The sequence below is a fragment of the Phaethon aethereus genome (assembly GCF_964289735.1).
Source record: "Phaethon aethereus genome assembly, chromosome: 26".
NCBI classification, from domain to species: Eukaryota; Metazoa; Chordata; class Aves; order Phaethontiformes; family Phaethontidae; genus Phaethon; species Phaethon aethereus.
Window position 1 is genome coordinate 5,934,739 of NC_138602.1, and position 23,887 is coordinate 5,958,625.

A 23,887-nucleotide genomic window follows, 5' to 3' on the forward strand; every position below is an offset into this window, starting at 1 on the left:
TCAACAATCCCAGTGGTCCTGGCCACTCATTAGTGCTGATGAGAGCTCAGGGTAGTGTCTAAGTGATGCCACCCCTTCCCAAGATGGTGTGAGGGAAATGCTGCTGCAGGTATGTTCAGGAAACCTTGAGAAAGATGAAGGAGGGGAGCAGGTGTAGGGCTACAGAAACACTCAGAAAGGGCTTTAAAGTGGTTTTTTAAATGGAAAATGGTGAGTGGCATGAAGCCCAGATCAAAGAGGACAGTGTTGTGTCCTGTCCTGTTCCTCCCACCACCCACCTTTAAAGAGAGCCTTACATCCTAAGCACAGGGCCCAGCAGGTAGCAAAGCTCTGCTGTGTAATTCAGAAGGTATTTTGCCTGTCAGAACTGCAGCATGGGGCTGGGGGCAGCTCATCAAACCCCTCCAGCTGGCTGGAAGGTGGGTCTGTGAAAGGGGTGAGCTGGGTATTGGCTCTGGAGCGCTGCATGGAGGGCTACGGGGAGAGCCCATGGCTGGCTGGAGCACCCTGGCATCGGGGCGCCAGTCCCTTGTCGGCGCCCGCTGCTCTGTGGGTAACGCCTGACTCAAGGGAAACGGTCCTGGGGCGGCGGGGATACAGGAACGGGACTCGGTGGGTCTGATCGGATTTCCCCCCACCTCCAGTTGCTGCCACCGCTCTTCTGGAGGGCTCGGGGGTGAACCGCTGTCGGGAAGCCGCCCCCGCGGGTGGAGGAACGGAGCAGGGGGCTCCCGGGGCAATGGGTGCGCGGCCTCGGGCGGTCGCAAGCGGCGTGTGCGGGGGAAGTCCGGCGCCGGGTCTCCTGCCGGGCAGACTCCGGCGGGGCGCGGCGCCCGCTCCGCGCCGCTGCTGCCCTCTGCCGAGCGCGGCCCGGCGGCGCCCGCGCCTCGGTCAGGGAGGCCGGGCCGGGCCCGGGGCCTGCACGCCCGGGCCCGCCGCACCCGCAGCCCGCGGGGGCCCCTCGCGGCAACGCCGCGCTCTCCCCCGGCCCCGTGGGGGCTCCGAAGCGGCGGTGAAAGGCAGCGGCCGTCGGGGCCTGTTCTGGGGGTTGCCTGCGGAGAAGGGGCTTCGCTCCAGGTCTGGCACAAACCAGGCGCTTGCGTCAGCTGCTGCGTTTGTGCCGCAAGGCTGGAAGCTCCCGGTGGGTTGCTCCTGGCAAAGGCTTTGTGACAGTAACACACCAGCTGGCTTCGCTTTCTCGGTCTCATCTTTTGCAGACCACGTCTCCGCTTTCTCCTCCTCCCCTCCTCTCCCTGGTGATGTTCCCCCTCTTGTTTTGATCTTGCTGTGTACTCTGAGCCATTCTCCTTTCCTTCAAACTGCTGGGAGACAGGTCCCGGTGCCTGCTCGCGATCGCCCCCACCCTCCCGTCCTCCTTCTTGGGCAGGGGTAGCCATCACACACTGGACACCTCCTAACTTGGGAAATGAGATTCTAGCTCAGCTCCGTGGGATTGTCAGCTCTTGGGGAGGCACTGAGAAATGAAACCCCATGCTGCATTTTCCCAACAGCTAGAAAGTATAAAATGTTCATGGGCAGCAGGACACTTCCAGCTGACTGAAAATATCATCCCAAAGTTGTGGGGGGGATCTATTAACCCTGCACCACCTCTGCTGCCAAATGCTCAGCTCATCTGAGAGGTGAATTGTAGTTACTAGGTCTTTCCAACAGCTGAAGGAAATGGTTGTTCAACTTACATCTTTTGCTTTGTGATCATTTTGTAATCGGGGTCCTGATTCAGCAAAGTACATGCTGAAAGGGGCATGTACTTGGCTTCCAGAATATCCCTGTGTGTATGTGTGCAGCTGAACTAGGGATCTTGTGCTCAGTGCACCTGGTTCCTTCATTAAAACGGGAGCAGTTCTCTTCATCTGTTTGCAAGCTGCTTTTATTAAGCAATGAAAATTCTCCTCAGTTAAGTTGTTGATCAAGCAGCTGCAGTAAAATACAGCTGGGCTGTCCCTGCTCCCCTTTGCTCTCAAGCATCTGGAACTCAAAAGCATCTAAGAAATGGGGCCAGAATGGATAAGACTTAGAAATGCCTACAACGCTATCCAGCAAGGTGTGCTCACATCCTGATGGGCCCAGTGACTGAACATGCTCTACAATGGCTGGGATCTTCCTCTCTATAAATGGATGGAGGTCCTCTTTGTGCTTAATATTAACTGCTGCAAATGTGGGCCATGAAAATACTTGCTCTGAAGTGACCTGACGTAGTCAGGATCAGTTTTCTGGGAAATGCTGCTCATTAAGTCCTTCATGCAGAAATTGGGAAGCCACAAAAAACACAAGGATTCCCCCACCCCTTGCCAGCCTGCTGGAAAATAGAGGTGAGGCTAAACAGATTGGTAGGAACTCCCCTGCTTAGGCAAGCAGCTGCTGATCAGAGCAAATAGTATTGGAGATTGTGGAGCAGTAGAGGACTGGGGAGAATGCCTGGAAGTCAGTGACATCCTGCTGACAGCAGCAGTTGTGAGAGGCTGCAAGGGAGGAGAGCAGGAAGGGTGAGGGGAGACATAGGTAAGGAGAGGAACATCTGAGACTACAGACACAGCAACGCAGGTGGGGCAGGGAAATGGAGACTGGAGCTTAGAGAACTGCACAGCACACTGGTGACAAAGCTGAGGGAAATCCCAGGTCTCCTGTTTTCTAGGTGAGCCCTCTGAGCACCGAAACTTTTCCATTATGGCAGAAAGGGAAGGAGTGGACAGACTAGTGTTGCTTGGAGACTAGCAGTTCTGTCAGTCTTAAATTGATAATTTGAGCAGGATTCATCAGAACTGCTGTCCGTCAGCAGGAACCAAGCAAGTAGTCCAGAGGATGGATGCAAATTTTGTTACTCCTTTTGGCAAGCTGTGAAAGTTTCTTCATTATCTTCTGCCCTTTAGGTTTTGATCATGCCCAGGGGAAGGTAACCAAAACAATAGCCGCTAGCATATAGCAACTTGTGGTTCAAAGCAGCCTAGCAATCCTAAGTAGATGACTCTTTAGCATGCTCCTGAGGCACAGTATCTATCTAGCACTCACAGCCTGAGGACATGCAGAGAGGTTAAGTGACTTGCCTGAAGTCGAGCAGTGGTGCAGGGGTTATAGGACCTTAAGACTTCCTGCCTCCTTAAGCACCATTCATAGATAGAGTTCCAAAGGGCAGGTCACTGAGCAGCCCACTGCGACTTTGATTCTGGATGTCCTAAGCACCTCTGTCTGTAGAATAATTTTTGGCTGCCAAAGCAGAATGACTACACCTCCTTCACCAGAGCTCAGTAATGAGGGAGTAACAGTTCTCTCTCAGCTGTTGGACATCTGGAAAAGAAAGTAAAAGAACATAAGAATGGGAGGTAATTATTGATGTGAAAGGCCAAGCTATGGAGAGACCACTGGGGGGGGGGGAAAGTTAGAATCTCTTAATTGAGGCCAAGAGCTCATGGGAATAGCTCAGGTGTAAGAGGAGCAGGTAGAATTTAAGTGGAAAACAGAACTTGTTGTTTGTGAATATCTCATGTTACTGTCTCAGTCAGATTGTCATGAAGTAGGGACTGGCAAGCCACAGCACAAGCCAGGCAGGTAACAAGGAAGACAGGTATGTAACAGCTCTATCATGCTCTTTTGGACCTTCAAAAAGACTGGTTACATACAGTCCTCCAGGCAAAGAAGACTAGGAAAAGTGTGTCAGCCCAGCCCAGGAAGTGTGGGAACACACTGCAAACAGACAGAATGGGCAGTGTTGGAGCTGGGTGTCTGTAAGGACTCCAAAATACCAGCAGAAGCACCTGCAAAAAGAAGAGACTGGGTAAAGTGATGGTTTAGGGAAGTTGAAAGCAAGACGAAGAAACAACACCAGATGGAGCAAGAGAAACCTAGACAAGCAGGGAGACAGTAAGGTGGGAAAGAGACTTCTCCTTTGGAAAATTGTGTGCATCTGTATTGCCATGTGGAACACGCAGAGCTCTTGCTTTGCCTACTCCCCTCCTTGTGGGAGGATAGATTTGAAATGAGAGGCATGTACTAAAGCACTTACAGATCCATAGGGCTGGGATGGAGGGCGCCCTGCTGAATCAGGATACATGACCATTCCAGTACAGCTTGTAACAGCTGGAGCCCTGGCATCCATCTGAAAGGAAGGTGGGAGCTGCAGCGTGTGGATTTTGGCAGTATCTGCTGCTGCATGATTTGGCCATGGAAAAGAGCATCTTCTGAATTTCCAGAATTCCTTCTTTCTGTATGGAGGGCTATGGGGAGAGCACGTGGCTGGCTGGAGCACCCTGGCACTGGGTCCCCAGTCGCTGTCAGTGCTCCCTGCTCTGTGGGTAATGACTGACCCAAGTAAAACTGTCCTGGGGTGGCAGGGATACAGGGATGGGACTTGGTCGGTCTGATTTGATCCCCCAACCTCCAGCTGCTGCTACCCCTCTTCTGGAGGACTTTGGGATGAACTGCGACTGGGAAGCTGACCCTGCAGGGGGAGGAGTGGAGCCGAGGGTGTCCCAGGCAGCCATGCAAGGCAGGGTTATGGGTGTGCAGCTACAGGCACTTGCAAGTGGTGCGTGCATGGGGGGGAATCCAGGTGGCAGGTCCTCTGCTAGGGGCAGGTTCCTGCTGGGCATGGTGGCATTGCTCAGAAAGATAAAGCTCTACTGGCAGCAAAAGAATGAACACATGGCTATGGCTTGGATGTGATGCATCACGCTGCCACTTGGGGTATCTGTTGCAGGGCAATCTGTTGCAGAAGCAATAGGGAAACCAGGGTTAATGACAGCTTTCAGACCTCTGTCTGGAGGGATGCAGAGTGAGGAAGGACTCGGAGGTGGCATCCAGAGAGCTTAGCTAAAAGGCTCTGTCCCTGTCTGGTTCAGCTCCAGTGGGGCATAGTCAGGAGATAGCAGCAGGGAGAGCCTGCGAGTGCTGGCCTGGCACTTCTGTGCTTCATTTTTTTTCCTCCTCTGCATCGAGGACTGCCGCAGCCGTGGGTGGCAGAGAGGCCGGGCTAGCTGGGTCTGCGGGGCCTACAGCTGAGGTGGGCCCTCCCCCGAGCAGGACCAGGCCTGGCTGGTTCGGCAGAGGCTGCGCAGGGCACCTCCGGCTGGCGGGTGGGCCAAGTGCTGCAACGCCCAGGGCCGCGGGCCCGCCCTGCGCCGCCGTCCTAACGGCCACCACGGCCCTAACGGCCCGGGCGAGGCCCCGGGAGAGCGGGAGGGCAGCGCGGCACCAGGGCCGCGACGAGGCCCACTCACGACAAGGCCCTCGGCCCGCCCCCGCGCTAGCCGCCCCCTCCCCCCGGCCCGTCCCTCGACGGGCGCCCCGGTCCGCCACCGTCCCACAATGCCCGACGGCCCCGCCCCGCTCCGGGAACGCGCGTCCGAGTGCCCTCCCCCCCGACCGGCCAACCAAACTTGCGCTCCGGTTGGCCGCGGCGCCCCGCCCGGTCGGTCCGGCCCCACCCTGTCGCGCGCCGCGCTCTCACACTGGCGCCGGCGGCTGTCAGTCAGCGCTTGTTTTCGGCGGCAGCGGGTTGGGTTGCGCCGGCTCGTCGCTGGCTCGGCGCGGCTGTGTGAGGAGGGAGCGGCGGGCGGCGCAGCCGGGCGAGGGCAGTGCGCTGAGGGGGGGGGGCGGCGGCGGCGCTAGGTCCGGCCGCAGGAGTCGGGGCCGAGGCCGGGGCCGGCCGGGCCGGCGCCGCGGAGGGAGGGAGGGAGGGAGGGAGGGAGGGTGGGTGGGTGGGTGGGTGGGGTGGGGAGGAAAGGGAAGGGAAGGGAAGGGAAGGGGGCGCCGGGCCGGGCAGGGCTCCCGGCCGTACGGAGGACGGTGGTCGGTGCCAGGGGGGTGGGGGGTGGGCGGGGGCGTCCCGGCCGCGGCGCGACCATGACTCTGGAGTCCATGATGGCCTGTTGCCTGAGCGACGAGGTGAAGGAGTCGAAGCGCATCAACGCCGAGATCGAGAAGCAGCTGCGGAGGGACAAGCGCGACGCCCGCCGCGAGCTGAAGCTGCTGCTGCTGGGTGAGGAGTGCCGGGGCCCGGCCCAGCCCGCGGGGCCGTCGCTCCCGCCGTGGGGCCTGGCCCGGCCGGCCTCGGGCTCGCGGCTGCCGTGGGACTTGACAGGTCCGGGTGGCTCCGCGGCCCCGCCGCGCCCGCGCTGTGGCAGGGAGCGGGTGTGGTGGGGAAGCGGCGGGAGCCACAAGCGATCCCCGCCTCTGAGCCTTGCGCTCTCGGGGCGGCCTTCCTGTCCGTGCCGGGGCTGGCCGCCTCATTGGCTGTCCTTTGTTTGTTTTTTATGATGCGTTCTCTGTCAAAATGGATTTTGACAGAAGCAGGAACTATGAATCTGAAATTACTGGTTCTAAATGCAAGGCGCGCACACACACGCATGAAAATTGTCTTGAGGAAATGCCGCCCGGAGCGTGCTGGCCTTTATTAGTGTGTGAAAATTCACTGACGGAGTTGATGCTTTTCAGTTTTGTCAGTGAACTTCTGGGCCTTGAGTCAACATCTGTGAAAAAATTGGCCTCCAACTCCTAAACCACAGAGTTCCCCTTGCACAGTCCTGGGAGGGCCAGCAGGCTTAGGACCTTGGTGTAGCAAATTTGAACGGAGACGAAGTAGTAAGAATGCATGAGTTCTGTGTCTGATGAGGAAATGGTTATCGTGTTTAGCATTACCTTCAGAGGCAGAGATCACCTGTGCAGCAATAAGGATGTAGGTGTTCAGATGGAAACGTAGTAATGTTCTGTGGTTGTGCAGATGGATAACTATTCCATGTTTAGATAAGGTTTACAGGGATGGGTAATCAGTTACAAGAGCAGCTAGCTAAGATATCGGGCATTTACATCTTTCTTCAGCAGTGAGGTTGACGTTCATGTCCAGATAACCCTCAAATTTAAACTTGTTACAGTTTTCATGGGTACTGTGATTCATCATTGCTTGTGTATGTGTCCTGCTTTATGTCTTGAATACTGCATCTTCTGAAGCTGACATGTGAGGCAGATCTGATGGATTGAGTTTATTCACTTGGGGTTTGTTGTGATTTGGCAAGCCATTAAGGTACAGGTGAAGAATTAGGATGATCCTTGTGAAAACAAATGTAAAACTTTACACGAGTGAAAGGAGGCCGTGTCTGTGCAGTCCTTTGGAGGTCTCCAATGCTGACATTGTTGCATAGTGATAATTGGTAAGTGAAGGCCAGGGCTTTCCTTCTCACCGTGAATCCTCAGTGATTAGTATGTTGCTGTTTTTCAGGTGAAAGGTAGGATTACGGGCTTGATGTCTGTCCTCTTTGAAGATGCTGTGTCAGTGTCTGTAAGGCTTCTTGTAGACTAGGGAATGTGTCCCTAGCTCTCATGCTTCCCTATAGGATAGATCTGGGTTAAGAAAATCCCACTGGATCTAAAGATTTCACTTTAGCTATTATTCACACTGCTCAAGAACCCTTTCTGCTTTTCTAAAAGATACAGTTAAGTAAGGTTCAGCATCAGATTTACAAAAAAAAAAATCTATATGAGGTAATTAATATTGGATAAGCAGCACTCCTGGTTTTAGAATGTTTGCTGGGTGCTTTTCAGTGGATACAGCGTGCTGCCCACCTTAAGCTGTGGCAGGTAATGTGTGTTCTTTCTCCTTGGCATAACTGCTGCTTGCAGGGATTTGTTCTGTCTTGCTCCTATTATGTGGAGCTCTTACATTCACAAGTATTGGTGATCATACTAGTGAGAGGGCTTTCCCAAATCTTCGAAATGCTGAAAAGAGTGTGTGTTTGGAGGGAGTTTCTGCCTTGTAGAAACTCTGGTAATTTTCCTTGTCGCTACATCTAGTGACAGTTTGCAGAAGCCTAAAACAGAAAATTCGGGTCAAGAATAACAGTGCTAATCAGTGATGAACCTGGTAATAAGAAATTTGATTTCAAGGTATGGGACATTACCTTCTAGTATAAGGTAGCCATTTGTCTTTTTACTGGATGGGGAGGGGGAAAGAATATTTTATACAAAAGTTACTTATGATCAAGCATGGGCTACTGTTGAGTGATGTATTTACAAGTGCCTGTCAGGTACTTGGGGGTCATTAGTAACTTATTGTAAACTCTGCTGCTTTCAGGTGTTGACAGAAGAAATGGTGAATTCAGATTATCTCCTTGTCTCAACACTGTCATGTTAAAAAAGTTTATTGTGCTCTTATAAATGTAGGATACCAGACCCTCCAGAGCTTATAGCGTTCTGGTGTAGTGCTGTTCTGTATTGTTGATGGCCTAGGTAAAAGCAAGAGGCATCTTTAAAAACAAACAAACAAACCACCACAAAAACAAGCCCCCTCCCCCCCAACAAAACTGAAAAAAAACAACCACCAAAAAATGGGTGATGATGGAGTGACAGGAAGAATCTCTGTCTGAACTCTTAAGTTCTGAAATAAGTGAATGGCTGGTCCTGAGGTTTCTGTTATGTTTTCATTATTGGAATGCTTTGAAGCACCACTTCTTTTTTTTTCCTCTCAGTTTTGGTCGCTGTGGTAAAAGACAAGGAAGTATTTCTCACCACAGTGAGAAAAACCACAAAAGATTTCAGTTTCTAGTTTTTCTCCCCATTTATGGTGGAGCTTTCTGTTTGAGATGGAGATAGTTGCTGCGTATTAATGGAGTTTATAATGTTAATTTCTAACTATGCTGACATAATTTCTGTCAGTTCTTGGATACCGGGAGAGTTTGTTTATTTTAAACATGCTGCTTCTAGTTATGTGCTTGCTGCATTTATTTGAGCATATTTATTTGTTTGCCTTTTAGCCTGGCACTATAAACATGAGTAATTGAGAATCTACATATGAGTAGTAATTGTGTATTGTGATGAATGAGATCCTGTCTTAATCTGTCCCCTAGTGTGCGGTGAGTACCTGGTGGTTCCCGTGGTGAAAGCCAGGGCTCTGCCAGCATGCTTGTTTGTAACTGGAGATCAAAAGCACTTGTCACTTGTGTGATACATTTTAGGTTTTGCTCTCGGTAGTCAAGTGAGCGGGGCCACTGTATTAAAAAGAGCTGTCTTTTTTTAAAATATATTCTGCATATCAATAGCAAATTTTAGAAGATCGAACAAAAGTACTCAACAGGAGTGTCACTGGTATACGCTTAGGCTGTTCCTTGTGGGATGCAGGGTGGTGGTATGCTATTTGCATCTACGATTTGACCCATACGTCCCCTCCACAAAAGGTAGTGGAAACAGCATGGAAGTTGCTGGGTACTTTCCATAATACTAGTTGAATCATGAATGTAACGAGGCTGTTGTAATGGCATGGATACTTTATTTGATGATGTTTTTCCCTAATACTTACTGTGTTAGAAAGTTCCCACTGTCCTTTGTTATCATCTGTTGGCCTTCACATGTTAAATGACCCTTTTCTGAGGCCATAAATGTAGGAGTGGGAGGACTTGCCCAACTGACTGTGTACCAAGCAGGCGTTGAAACATGGCACTGTTTAATGCGCTGGCATTGGTATGAGTGTGTCCTGCCCTCCCATCTATTCTAAGACCCAACTTCTCTGGGGCAGTAAACCTGTGTAATAAGGAACCAGTGAGCAGCCTGCTGTCTGTTAGGGGTCAAGACAGGGTGCAGACAGCTGTAAGCAACGTCCTACTCTGTTCTCCCTGCCAGTTGCTATTTTTAACTCTATAATACCCAAAGGCTGCAAGCAGTATTAGAGGTACCTTGCCACAATGATGATGATTATTTCAGTCCTTAAGCACAAATACTGTGTTTGCACAGTAGTTTGGGATACTAGGCAGATGCACTGATTGGATGGTTTGTGTCAGATGAATAAGCAAGTAGTTTCTTGAGCTCCGTTCTCCTTTAGAGTTAATTTTTCTGTTGTGTTCAGTTCTCTTCTGTGAAAAGACACATAGTCTATAAGGTAGAGAGCATTTTGTGCCAAATCACAGCAAAAGAAAATTTGCTCTTTACTGTGCAAACAGGCTTCCCCCGGCCCACTCACTATCATCTCAGTTTGCAGTACTTACCAACTTGAGAGTGCATCTGGGCCCTTTCTGGCTGGTGCTGTGATTGTAGCATCTTGCTGGAGTATCTGGGAATAGGTCAGGTGTGACGGACAAGGGCCTTTTGACGCAGAACGTGTGGGAGTGGCTGTAATGTGAGATTTGAAATAAGTACCAGAGCTGCTTTTGAAGGCTGCTGTAAAGGACAAGATGTCTTCCTTCTGTGCTGTTAGGTTCATAGTGGGTATGAGCAGGACCATCCAGACTGTCTTTTAATGCTCTGGAAAGTGGCTAAAATAATGGTTGGAAGTAGTGTGTACTTGGGAATAGTAATAGGAACTTTGGGTATGATGTGATTGATGTTAGCTTGCTTTCTTCGGTAGCAAGCCTTGCTTGTGATGGCTCCTAACTCTCTGTCTTGCATTTTGTAGGCACTGGGGAGAGTGGAAAAAGCACATTCATTAAGCAAATGCGTATAATTCATGGCTCAGGCTACTCTGAAGAGGATAAAAAAGGCTTCACCAAGCTGGTGTACCAAAACATCTTCACTGCCATGCAGTCAATGATCAGGGCCATGGAAACCCTGAAGATTCTGTACAAATATGAACAGAACAAGGTAAGTTTCTCACCATTTTTGCATGTGGTTTTAGGCAATGGAGATTCTAGGGTTTGACTCCTAAGTTCCTGTTTGTTTGTGTCCTCCTGCATTGCAATCTCAATCTCCCTGAACTCTTTCTCATAAATGTTTTGTGCTTAAGGACTGCTTTTTATGACATTTTGCTGATGTCTGACTCCACTTGGTTGTGTTAAGGGATAGCGCAACTTTCCCAGGAGGGTTTGTGCACTGGTCTGCATAGCGAGTGGTGGGAGCAAGGGATTGTGGTACTATATAGGGTATAGGAGATTTGTTCTTTGTACTCATTTCAAGGATTCAGTATTGTTAAATGTGTCAGGCTTTTCTTTGCATGAGTTACTATTCGCATCAGAACTTCAAGCTGATGAAACACGTGCTGGACCCAAAAGACACCTCTACTGGTAGTTATCACTGTAACTGCAATCTGTCAGTTTTTCTGATAGGTTTGTACCTTTGATCAGTACCTTTCTTGAAGGGTTTTGGTCTAAACCACAGAAACATAATTTGAGCTGAAGTCTGTCTTACTGATTTTTGGCTCCAGGAATACATTTTTCATCAAGATCTGGTCTAAATTATTTTAGTTTTTTGGGGGGAGGATGGGAAGGATGAGGGTGCGCCAGGAAATTAAACTTTTTTGGTGTGTTTCGCTTCTTTAATGCTTAGTACCTTAATATTTTTAAGTGAAATTGTATTTTAACTGGTCTGTCACACAGTAACTTGGAGCTGATTTTTAATAACTGTTTATAGGGACTGGATGGTACACCAGGACTTCTTGAGTTTGAACACCTTTTTTGCCTTTAGAGAAGTTCTGCAATCTCAGTGATGAGAATAGGCAGGGTATGAGGAAGCTTGCCTTGGCTGTGCTTGACCTGGAGCATGGTGGAGGTGTTTTGATAGGTATAATCTGCCAATTTTCACTTATGATAACATGTGCAGAACTTGGCTTTGTTTTTTATTTTTGCTGGCACAGGTGGTATAGGCAGAAGCCTATACCTGTGGCAAGTGTACCAAGGATTTTGAAAAGCAGCTTGGTGTGGATAATAACCTCACAGATGCCACGGGCTGTTGTTATGACTGTAGTCCTTCCTGTTGTTATAGATCGTAGGGTAGGCATTTTTATTTTCTCTGTCAAAGGGGATCATGATTGAAGTGCTCTGAAACAATGCCTCTATTGCTATTCAAAATGTAGTTTAGAAACTTTTTGGTAAGAAACCTGAGAGAGCAGCTTGTTATCCAACTGCAACTTAACCTCCCCAGAAGTTGAGCAGGCTGTGGTTCTTCACTGTGAATTCTCTGCCTTGGAAACCACTGTGTTTCAAAACACCTGGTGATCTAATGATAGGTGAAACCTGCTGCTGTTTTACAGCTTATTCTGTGAAGGAGCACATGATGCTTTGGGGGAATTTTGCTGATGTCTGCTATGTTTTAGATGTACAGTTTACCCATCGTCCCTCTGGTCTTAGCAACCTGATCCACAACCAGCATGTGGATCCTTGAAGTTGTAATGTAAGGATTTTTTAGTTCATCTGAGAATTTTTGGCTGCCTGTGACTGGTACCCCCTGCTCCTGACTCCTGATCTCCCCACACCTTTATTTTTTGGACTTCGGTTTGGGTTTTTTGCTTTTCAATCTCCAGGCCAATGCAGTGCTGATCCGGGAAGTGGACGTAGAAAAGGTCATGACATTTGAGCAGCCATATGTAAGTGCAATTAAAACATTGTGGAATGACCCTGGAATACAAGAGTGTTATGACAGGAGAAGAGAATATCAGCTTTCTGACTCAGCTAAATAGTAAGTATACAGTCACTGGCATGCACTGGTAGATGGTAGTGATGGTCTAACAAATAATACCTGTCCAATTTTTTAATTGAAGTCTAGAGTTTGTTTCAAAGGGCAGGAACACTGCTGTAGATTTCACTACATAGTTTGTTTAAAGTGCTTTCTATCTTTTTCACTGAGGCGGATGAGTCTTGCTAATGTTTTAGACAAGCTGCACAGTCTCTGCTGGCTATGTGTATTGTGGTAAAAATCATAGGCATGTGAGAGAGGCACTTTGCCTCTAAGAGCTAGAAGTATCCTTAAGAAAAGTTAAAATGAAAGAGCAGTGGGAGCAGGTAACTGGTAGCTTGTTTGAATCTGGCTCCAGAAAGGCAAAGAGCTTTGCTGGAGATGGGGGAAGCTATGTTTATTTGGGGATAGATTTAGATCTGGAAATTCTTTACCATTTGCTACTTTTCATGAGGGTATGAGGTGTTCTGGTGGGTGATAAAGACAGTTGTTCACACATCTGCTGCTTGGATATACTTGAGGCTAGAATCTCTACTTCATGCCACTTATGTTGGTCCTGGATCTTAGGCAGATGAAGTGTTGCTCTTTCTCTTCAGGGTTGTCCTTTGGCCTACAGGTATATACGGATGTGTAACTTAATGGATTTATTATTAACAAAATCTAAGTCTGGTGACAGAGGTTTGTTTATAAAGCCTCAGATGAGACTTGATTCTGAAACATAGCATCCACTGTACTTAAACTTTTTCTACAGTAAAAACTGTCTTCCACACTCCTATACAGAGTTGATAAAGTTGTCCTTACTGTAGCTGTTTATTCTCCAAAGGGGATGGCTGGTGAATTACTGTTCCACAAAGATGTATTCTGTTATTTTTCCACATCATGCTTTAAATGGTTCTGGTGACTTCTGACTTTCTTGTTATGCTAGGGAAAGACTAAACGTAGCAGTGTTTAAATCTGTATATTTATATGCTGCAACCTAAGGTAGTTTTTTTTTCATTGTGCTTCTTGTAGCTATCTTAGCGACGTGGATCGTATTGCTACCCCAGGATATCTACCAACTCAGCAAGATGTGCTACGGGTTAGAGTTCCTACAACCGGTATCATAGAGTACCCCTTTGACCTAGAGAATATTATCTTCAGGTACTGAAGGTGTATTTATGTTACAGCTGAACTGAGAGAGGAGTGATATGGTTTCAGGAAGGATGAGTTCTGGATTGCTTTAGAGTGTCCAGGTGCTTAGTTGAGAGGCTGAGGTGGATGTATGTGCTGTGATGTTATGAAGTATCTGCTGACAGGTGCTCCTGTAATGGAGATAGCGTAACATTTTATTCTGATTAAGGGAAAACTTGAAGCTGAAGCATTGACAGTTGCGAAACAGAACATGCTTTTGAAGTCCAGCTAATCATCTCGTAGGAATTGGTGTCCTTCCTGGGAAGAATTGCATTGCTAGCATCTGGGGCTGAAGTGGTGGCTTGTGAGGCAGCTGAGAGAACTGTTGATAGCTTAAGCCACCAAGGGGAGGAGGGGGAAACTTGCTCTGGGCAGTGCTTGACTTGAAGTGTGTTTCCCTTTGAGAATGCTTAGCTCAAACAACTTTGACCATTTATTTCTTCTTCAAAAAGAGACCACTTTTTGTGCAGAAATACTTCCTTGTATGTGATACCTAGCATCTGCCTTCAGAGATGGTTTTCTGTGCCTAACTTGTGCTCTCAGGATGACATCAATACTTGCTGCTTATGCAGCTGCAGCAATAGATGGTATTTGGAGGTTTAGGCCAGCACTTGAGCATGGCATAAAGGGCCCAATGGCATGCCCATCTCTTGCAAAGCAATTTTCTGCCTAGCTTTCTGGTACTTCCATGCTCTCTGCCCTTCTCTGCTGCAGTGTTGACATTACAAGAGTGGGATAAAGAAGCCTGCATCCTCCCTCTCTTAAACCATTCCGTTACAGATATGCAGAAAGTTACTATCCCTGTTCTGGTTTGCTGACCTATGAAATAGGTATAGCGTTTTAGCAAAGGTGAACCATATGTGTTGCACTTCAGGTCAGTGACAAAATCATTTTCGTATACTATACAGGTGGGACCTAAAACTGAGGAGCTGAAGTGCATTACTGTTAAACAGCACATTCTAAGAAAAGTTTAATAACTAAAGAAAGCTCTCTGTACAGGAGTAGTTTTGAGGCAAGCAGATGCCTTGATAGAAAATAAAAATAGTTTGCTCCTTTGACAGAGCAGAGTTTTGAAGGTCTTGTCTTTTCAGACTCAGGACTGCCACTTAGCAAACCAGAGCAGAATGCAACAAAAAATGGTAATGCTGGTATTTGGGATTTGAATTTGGTATCACTCGCCTGTGGCCACCTCTTCAGTTTGATGTATTTCTGGGACGGGATATTTTGTAAACTCGATGGTTTTGTTAGCAAGCACATATTATTACATCCCCGTGGCAGGTTAACTTGAATGGTAAAGAACCACATCTGTTCTCATTGTATGCTAGTCCTTTTCATTCAGATAGAGAGCTGCAGCTACTTCTGTGATGCTGTATGTACTTTTCTTCCTTAGAATGGTGGATGTTGGAGGTCAAAGATCAGAACGAAGGAAGTGGATCCATTGCTTTGAAAATGTGACTTCCATCATGTTTTTAGTAGCACTTAGCGAATATGACCAAGTTCTGGTGGAATCTGATAATGAGGTAAGGTAAAGAATGGAAACTCTGCAGGAGGGTGGAAGGAAAGGAAGAATATCTTTCTAGTGTCTTGGAGGTTGGGTACCAAAGTGCTTGGTGCAAAGTCAGATAAGCAAGTGTTGTTGGTTTTGGCCTTTAGTTCTTCCTGTTGCAAAGGGAACATGAGCCTCAATGGGTCATGATGTCCCTGAGAATGGAAAATGCACAGTGCATTCAAATCATCTGTACTTCTCAAGTAATACTGGAATACTCTGGAATTGCTGAGTTCTGTGTGCCTTGGAAGGTACTGTGCAACATGACGGCATGCTCCTAAAAAACACCTGTTTGTATCTTCTGCACTGAGTTACTTCATGCTGTGACTGCTGTCTTGTTAGATAGTGACTCGTCCCTTTGAAGGTGTAATACTGAATTTTTGCACTTGCTAATAGATTAAAAAAATGCCATTAGGTAACATTAGGTAACTGTATTCCTTTTCTACTAGACAAAACATGTTCACAAAGTATCATGGCCAGTCCTTCTCACATGACTGTCAAAGCACAAAATTACTTGTAAGCCTTTTGATATGAATGACTTGCCAATTAAATGAAGCTTGAGTCCATCAGATTTTTGCATTTCCTTTCCATTGACCATCGCAACTTGAGACAGAACCTACGTGGGGCCAAAGTATTCTGTGTACAGTATCTGAGATGCTGGATTGATACAGATCTGAGTATGTGTGTAGGTAGCAGAAAGGCATCTTAGTGCTCATTTGTGAAAACAAGGCTTTCTTTTTTTTTATTTCAGAACCGAATGGAAGAGAGTAAAGCTCTCTTTCGAACCATTATCACTTATCCATGGTTCCAAAACTCTTCTGTTATCCTCTTTCTCAACAAGAAAGATCTGTTGGAAGACAAGATCCTATATTCCCACCTTGTTGACTATTTCCCAGAGTTTGATGGTGAGTGGTTTTTAAGGAGGAACACTCTTATATCTAGAAGAGGTGGAGATGATTTGGTTAGAATTGTTTTTGGGTTTTTTTTAAAAGAAAACTCAGATCTAGAGATGGGGAAAACATCTTAATTTGTGAAGAAATACCTAAAACAATGAGAAAATGTCATAAAAATACCTTAATCATATGTAGATAAGTGGAATCTGATTGAATGATCAAATAATGAATCTTCCCTAGAAGAAGAAGAAGAATTAATCTCCCACCCACCTCAAATTAAATAATGGAACTCTAACTTACCTACCTATATGCTTGTGCATATAACCCATTTCATAAACTGGTGACAATTTCCTGGTATACTGGGCATTTTAACCCTGTAATCAAGAGGTGATTTGAGTCCTTGTTTTGAGAAACGGATGGGTCACATACCCAAGCAGTTCAAATGACGGTGCTGAAAAATCTCAGATAGCATGAAATTCTTACTAGTGTGCCATCAGCAGTTGTGGAAAAATAATATCTGTGTGAAACAGAGGCATTCCCGTCTGAAACAAAATTCCTTCAAGCTCTTCATCTGAGTGCATTTGAAGTTGGCTGGTAACACATCTGTACAGGGCTGAAAATAAATAGAAGTAGAGGAGAATGAAATCGGGCAACACGCTTCTTGCAGTGCTGTCATGTATTAACTCTGTGTTAACACTTATGTGCTTTAAAAATGCAAGGTAAAGGAGGAATTGCCATTTTGCAAACAGCTTTCTTTTAAATGACTGATGAAATTGCTCCTTATTAGTTGTCCTCCCACTTCTGGAGTTTCATGCCCCCTGCTGTCTGAAAGCACAAGCACCAGTGTTGGAAAACACCACATTTTTACAGCAGACTGGGAATGGCTGGTGAGCTTATCAGTCAAATAGTGCATACTTCTAATATAACTTAACAGCTGGAGACAGGATTGCAACATCAGGAAGTGTTGTATACTTTCATTTTTTTCATATAACTATTTACTCCTCCAGGGATGCTGCATGGCTTGTGAGTGGGAGGTAGCCCATCAGACCACCTCTCAAGAGATGGTCCTTGCCATGGAGAATGTGAAAACACCAGTACTGTGAAAGAAGTATCAGTAGGTGACTTTTTTCTGAGGAGTTGTCATCAATATGAAGTAAATACTGGCAAAAATTCCAGTTTTTAGGTCCTGTGAGTTGACCAGCCAGTTAGGACAGACTGCAGTGTTGGCTGAAGATGACCTTTGTTTGCAAAACATACACTTGTGTCCTCCATCGCATAAGATCCATGTATATATTGGGAAGTATACATCCCATCTCCAGAGGAGAGCATTGTGTTACATATATCCAACATATATCACTAAATATGTTATCTAGTGAACGCAGCACATACAGGGTTATACCAAATGCTGTTATTTCAAAGCATGGTCTGAAATGATTCCTTAGTGTCTGTCAAAACTCTCAGACTTGGAAAAATGCCTTTTGTAGGTTTTGGTTAGATAACTGGAAAGCATAAGACACTTCAGTTCTTGGGACTTCTATGCAATAAATGATCTTAATTTCTTCTTTATAGCTCTATAACCCATAAGAACAAGTATGATAGCAATTATTCTGATGGATCAAACCGGGAGATGCACTTAGTATAAATCCATTAACGGGTTTCTTTGTTTGCTGCAGGCCCGCAGAGGGATGCACAGGCAGCCCGTGAGTTCATTCTCAAGATGTTTGTGGATTTAAATCCAGACAGCGATAAAATCATCTATTCTCACTTCACATGTGCCACAGACACAGAAAACATCCGTTTCGTCTTTGCAGCTGTCAAGGACACCATCCTACAGCTCAACCTGAAGGAGTACAACCTGGTTTGACCTGCTCTGCTCTTGCCCCTTGAGAGCCTTCATTGTGAAGAAAAGACAAAAAAAGAAATTTTAAATATGACAGGAAAAAAGTTTTAATTTTTGATGATGTAATGATTGCAAATTGTCTGATCTGTGGAGTGGCAAGTGCTCAGTGTTATCCTGGAGTCTCATGTCTCTGTCCACAGAGTAGTTGATTTCATATTTTTAACAAATTGCTTTTATTTCACAGTTAACGGGGATATGCCTCATTTCTTCAGCACCTTGCTTACTTCTTAATTTTTGCCAAACAGCTAAGGCAGTCTCATCTTGAGCTTTCCTTTGTTGCTTAGCCACTTCCCCACCCCCCCCGTTTTCATTCCCATGGTATATATAGAAAAAAAAAAAACTTTCCAGCCGAGATTGTGAATTCACTGGACTGTGGGAGTGCAGAATGCTACTGGTCCCTTTGCCTTGTGCTATAGGGTGCCTCTGGTGTAATTTGCTAGTCCTGCTTTCTCCTCCACCTTCTTCTTTCCCTTCCCTTCCCTTCCCCAGGACACGCTCCATGGTTCACTGTGATGAAATGTTGGGGAGGAGCGATTGCTCTCCAACTATCGTGCAAAAAAAGGAAAAGGCAAAACAAAAAAAAAGCCATCACTTTTCCATTCTTTATATGTTCTAGTTCTGAGTTATTTTTTCTTATCAATTATAAAAGGTATGGAGACTGTGATTTTATTTTTTTTTTTAAATTATTGATGTTCTATACATAGTTTGCTACGTGTTGCTGTATTTTGTTCATGGACTACAAATGGTGGAAGCTCTTGGAGCAATAGCTGCTGAGCCTGGGGAAGTGCCTGACTGTAATTGTTCTTTTTTTATTTTATTTTGTTTTTGTTTTTTTCACACACATCCACACACACCCCACATACCACAAGCGCATGCGTGCTCACAAGGCTCAATTTGCAGAGAGAAACTACGTTTTGTTGAGTAGAGTATATGACATCGAGTGAGCAACTTCTCTATGCAGCAGATATCAAAAGCACACTGAGTAATTGTGGCATTTAAACATCAGACTTTGTCTGGATTGAAAAATCTTAGTCTTATGCCACCCTCTAGTTCTTTTCTTGCTGCTAGTAGCAAACAAGCCTTGTTTATTGCATTTTGTGCCAGTGTGTTGAATGACTTTGTAAGAATTCTTTGGTCCTGTCCAGCTTGCAGATTTTTAGAAAGGACCGGAGTTGGTGGGTGACAAACTTTGGGACATAGGTAGGATTCTTACTTGAAAAGACTGAGGATAGCTCTTGGAGGGAGTGGCAATTCTCACTCTCCTGTTTATACATTCCCCTGAGGCACATGCTGCTGTGTTTCTCTTTTGAGGAGTATGGCTCCTTTTTGGAAGGCTTGCATACACACTTGCTCCAGGGTGCATGTGATAATCAAGCTACAGTAGTCATGGCTGGAGCACGCAGCTGCTGTGGAATCCAGAAAGCCCTGCTGTGGTTGCACTTTTGTTTATCAGGAGAGTAGAGGCAGAGACAGCAGGGTTTGTTGGTGTAGGTGGAAGGTAGAGTGGAAGTAGGTCCAGATTCTAGATGCCAAATGAATCTCCACTAAGCAGAAGGATATGAAGCCTTTGCACATTAGTGAGCTTTTTCCAGGAACTGAGGCAAGTGAACAAATGTGCTGAAGACCTGTTGCTGGCCTGGAAGATAACTGCAGTGTCAAGGCGAGGACTGAGTAGGAAACAGGGAAAACTGACCCACCTCTGGACGTGTATCGTTTAGCCATCACTAATGCTTCTGTTTCAATTCCAGCAAGTACCACTGGGTCCAAATTCTCTGGATCAACCAGATTGCCCCCATGAAGGCTAGCAGGCTGCCAGTAGATGAGCTGCACTGTTGAAGGGGGCTGTTGATATTTTGTCTCTTTTGTAGACAGAGCACTACATCAGTGTTTTGCACAACATGTAAGAGTAAATCTTAACTGTCTGAGATGCTTAAGATGCTTTGATCTAGAACACTAAAATATGGAGGGACATAATTTTGAGTAATTCTGTTTATAGGTCCCTCTTGTTTTCCAGAATAGCTAAGGGAAGCCTCTGTATGTCTCAGAGCACTACAGAAGAAAGCAAGCTCTGCTAAGAGGGACTAGAGAGATCAAGTTGGAACAGTAGCCATGGGACCAACAGTTGAAGAGCCAGTCTGTCTGTCTGAGTGGTGATGCTGAGGGAAACACAGCATCTCTTTAGCCATGCTCTGGACTGCATTTAACACTTGGGATTAATGAGAGGGATTCCCATGTGTCAGACAGCTTTGCATCAATTTTACTGCTTTTTTTGTCTTTATGCCAAAATGATCCATTTTGTAGAAACTGTCCTATAAAGAGGGAATTTATAATCATCTTCGTGTATTCTAAGTGCTGCTCATCTGAAGCAGATGACAGCACCAGCCTCTTCTGCTTCTGTGATCCTCTTGTAAATGGTTCACACTACAACTATCGCCAGCAACAAACCTGGCACACTGAGATACACAGGTTCTTGGAAATAACTTCCCAGAAGTTTTTTTTTTCCAAGGTGAATGATGGTGGTATTTCCACTTGAATCAGAAACTTTTTTTTTTGTTGTTTTGTATCCTCCCCTTCTTTAAGAGCTGATGCCCTGGCACATGAGGAGGGATCTGCAGAGTGAATCTGCATTCTTGTGGGGAACTGTTGGAGGCTATGGGCGCAAGGATTTAGGCATGTGCTGTACCCTACTGAGCAACTGCTTGGTGTAGCTGTTGGCCTGAAAACTGACTTGGTGTGAATGATTATTGCAAAGGGAAGGGGAGTGGCTGTGGCTGTGGCTGTCTCATGAGTTCCCAGAACATTCTGAATTAGGAGAGGAATGGGTCAGACTTGGGCACATCATCTGAGTTGTCTGTGGACTACATTATATGTGAGAAGATACCAGTGTTAGCACATGCTTTTCTAGCAAGCAGTAGTGTGCCTCCAGCTTGGCCAGTGAAGCATTTCTGCAGAACTGGTTCATGTCTCTGGCCCTTTGGCAAATGCTTGCCCTAGCAAAAGTGCCAAACCTTAAACCAAATTTGCCTATATCATCTTTTTCTGAAAGGGAGGCCAGTCAGAACTTTCTGCAGGTTGAGACAACAGACTGACCTTCAGAAAAGAGGTGGAATTGGGCTCTTTATAGAGAATCTAGAATCTTGAGTCTGAGGAAGGGGTCTTTTGGCTAGCCTCTGCTCCTTGTGCACTTTTTGTCTTTGTTATGCTGAAGAAACCAACATTCTTTGAACCAGTTTGAAACTTGAAGTCAGTGAGGAGAGGACCATCCCATTTCTTTGTACCATTCTGTGTGGATTGGCTACCTGGTGAGTGACAGTCCCTTACTGCTTCAGCGTGTCAGATAGCTCCTGCCCTTTCTGCCTGTCTCCCCTTCTCCTGGAGTTGGATTCTTTGGTCTCATGTTGTTGCTTCCTAGCAATGTTGGCCTTGCATTCAACTATGGTTTTTCTTCATGTGTTTTATTGGTTAAAAAAAAAAAAAAAGTACTTCTGGAGTGTGCTGACCATTGTATTGTACTGTACAGAGCCCAGGTTGTTAGAGTCCAGCAAAGATAAAGTGTGTTATGCAGCACCCAGTTTTATAAGAGTATGGTTTGTGCCAATGCCCCTTTAGTAGTGCCAGAGACTCTTTACAAGTGCCAATGTGGTGGAAATTATTTGGTTATACTTGTATATTATAGGATCCTGATTTAAGACAATTTAAACATTACCCTATTTAAAAAGATACTATATAAAATGCTGTTTTTAAACCTTGTCATTTGCAATGCATGTATTGTTGTGCGTGTTGGGGTGGGGGGAGGGAAGAGGGTAGGGTAAAGGAGTTTCTGAATAAGATGCCCAGTGTCAGGATCTATGCAGGCTCCAAACTGTCTCATTCCAGTCCAGGAGTGTGTTTGTTTCTTGGAATGATCCCATTCTGACTGCTGGGCAACAACCCTTATTACAGAAATATCTGATGGAAATTGATTTTCATATCTTTCTCCTGAAATAAATTCTCTGTTTGAAATTGGAATAAATTTGTTCCTAAAAGCTGTGGTGGTCATACATGCATTTCTTCACTCCTGTCCCTCCTCTCCCCCTCCTTCTGGTTGGCTTAACAACTTCTGTACCCTGTGGGACCTGCATCTGATTGAAGCACACTCTGCCCTCCTAGCTAGCAACGTTGTCCCTGCTCAGAAAGTCAGGACTCTGAGGCATAGAAACAAAGTGGGTTTTGTCAAATATAAGGTATAATATGCAATAACTATATATAAACATACTGTACTAATAATTCTGAACTGAAGTGTGAACAGTGGCTGACTAGGGTGTTAAGGGATGCAGTGATGGCACCTTGACTTAAAATTTTACAGGATTTTGGGGTAGAATTTCTAAGCGAAGTTGTCAGTATTTGCTGATGCCTCGTGCTGTAGTGTCAGCCCATTTCAGGTGCATTTCTTGCAGGATATATGCTGCCAATAGCAGAAATGGTGGGACCAGACCTACTTGCAGTCTTGTTTGTTAGCGACATGGACTGAAATACTGCTTCAATTTATGCCTTTAGGAGTCCAGGGATTGATGATTGTGAAAGCTTTCACAAAGGGATGTCCTGGGCTGGAGTTCCTAGAATTTAACTCTCCTCCCCTAGGATTGTTCTCCAGGAATTTCATATTAAATCATCTGGGAGTGGGTGGAGATGTCTAACTTCCTCTGTGTAAGGTTTCCTGTGTTTTCAGGAAGGTGCAACCAAGGATGTTCTGCCCCCTTCTATGTCATTTAATGCACAGGTGAAGCTGCAAGTACCGGACAGCCTGAGATACTGTGTTTCGTCTTGAACCAGGAATGTCACTCCAATGTGGTTGGTCGTAATACTGGCAGGTATTTGTGTCTTTGCTGTTTTCTAATTACGGGTGAATGTACCTTGCTTTTCTCAGTAGCTCTTGTGTTCTCGCCAACTGGAAAGAAGTGCTTTTGGTTTGTTGTTTATTTCCTTCAGCTCCATGTAGGTCATGTGTTGTGCCATTCTTTGCAATGAGAGCATAATATGCTCTGTTTAAATAAAGCATAGTGACAGATTCAGACTCTTCAAGGAAGAAGGTAAGGTCTTGACACTGATGCCCCATATTCCCAGCTGACTGTGAGAGGGCCTTGTGTTTTGGCATCTTGTAGCCTCCAGCCATGATACATGTGCAAACTGGCCATACTTGCTGCGGGTGTGCCGTACGGGTGCTGTCTCTGAAGCGTTGCCGCTTGTTCAGCCTCTGCGGGAGGCCGGGTCCCCGCCTGTCTTGGAGTGGCCCGGGGAAGGAGGCAGCTGGAGCAGCAGCCGACAGAACGATCCATGCAGCTCGCTGACAGTTGCTCTTTTTCCCAAGGGCCCTTCCAACACAGACAGAGTAAACTGTTTCCAGCAAGACAGGATGCTCCTAGCCTCCACCTCGGCAGCGGGAGGTGAGAGGCCCTCAGCTCCTTCGTCCTGGGCAGGAAGTACCCCATCCTGCGAGGAGAAGTCTTGGAAACCCAGGAAGGACAGTGGCATGGAGCAGCCTGCTGTTGTCTGGAAATTCCTTTCGCCTGCAGTCCTTCAAGGCACTCTTGGGAAAACAGAGCAGTCAGGTGAGTTGTCTGGAAAGGTGTGCTGGCCCAGGGACTGGGGTTTTGTTAGTGCTGCAAGTAATTTCAAACCTGCCTGTTAGATGTCACTGCCAACACCAGAACAAGTCCTTGGGATTATGTACATAGGTGGACCCAGACACCGAGGAAATCAATTTCCATCTTTTTCATATTAAAAAATCCCATGCAGAAGAAGGCAAGGAAGAGAGAATTTGGGATTTGCCTTGTCCTTGGACAGCCATCATCCTCATAGCAGGAGAAAGCTCTTTCCTTTAAGCATTACGTTTGGTCTCTTGGGAAAGCTAGGGAAGCATCTGTCCAGCATAAGAAGAAGAAAATGTCATATGAAATGTATAAAGCAGGAATCCTCTCTCCTTTCACTTCAGCTTTTCTGTCATGTCTAGCGTGCCCT

General features: G+C 46.2%; 1 protein-coding gene across 1 annotated transcript; it reads left to right on the forward strand.

Moving 5' to 3' along the window:
- Positions 1–5,856: 5,856 nt before the first annotated feature.
- On the forward strand, positions 5,857–19,141 carry GNA11 (G protein subunit alpha 11; the record flags this gene model as incomplete). Its single annotated transcript, XM_082010826.1, has 7 exons — positions 5,857–5,992; positions 10,391–10,575; positions 12,230–12,384; positions 13,393–13,521; positions 14,942–15,071; positions 15,849–16,002; positions 17,664–19,141. 7 exons carry the CDS (start codon positions 5,857–5,859, stop codon positions 17,852–17,854), a joined length of 1,080 nt encoding a protein of 359 aa, XP_081866952.1. The 3' UTR covers positions 17,855–19,141.
- Between the last annotated feature and the right edge of the window lie 4,746 nt (positions 19,142–23,887).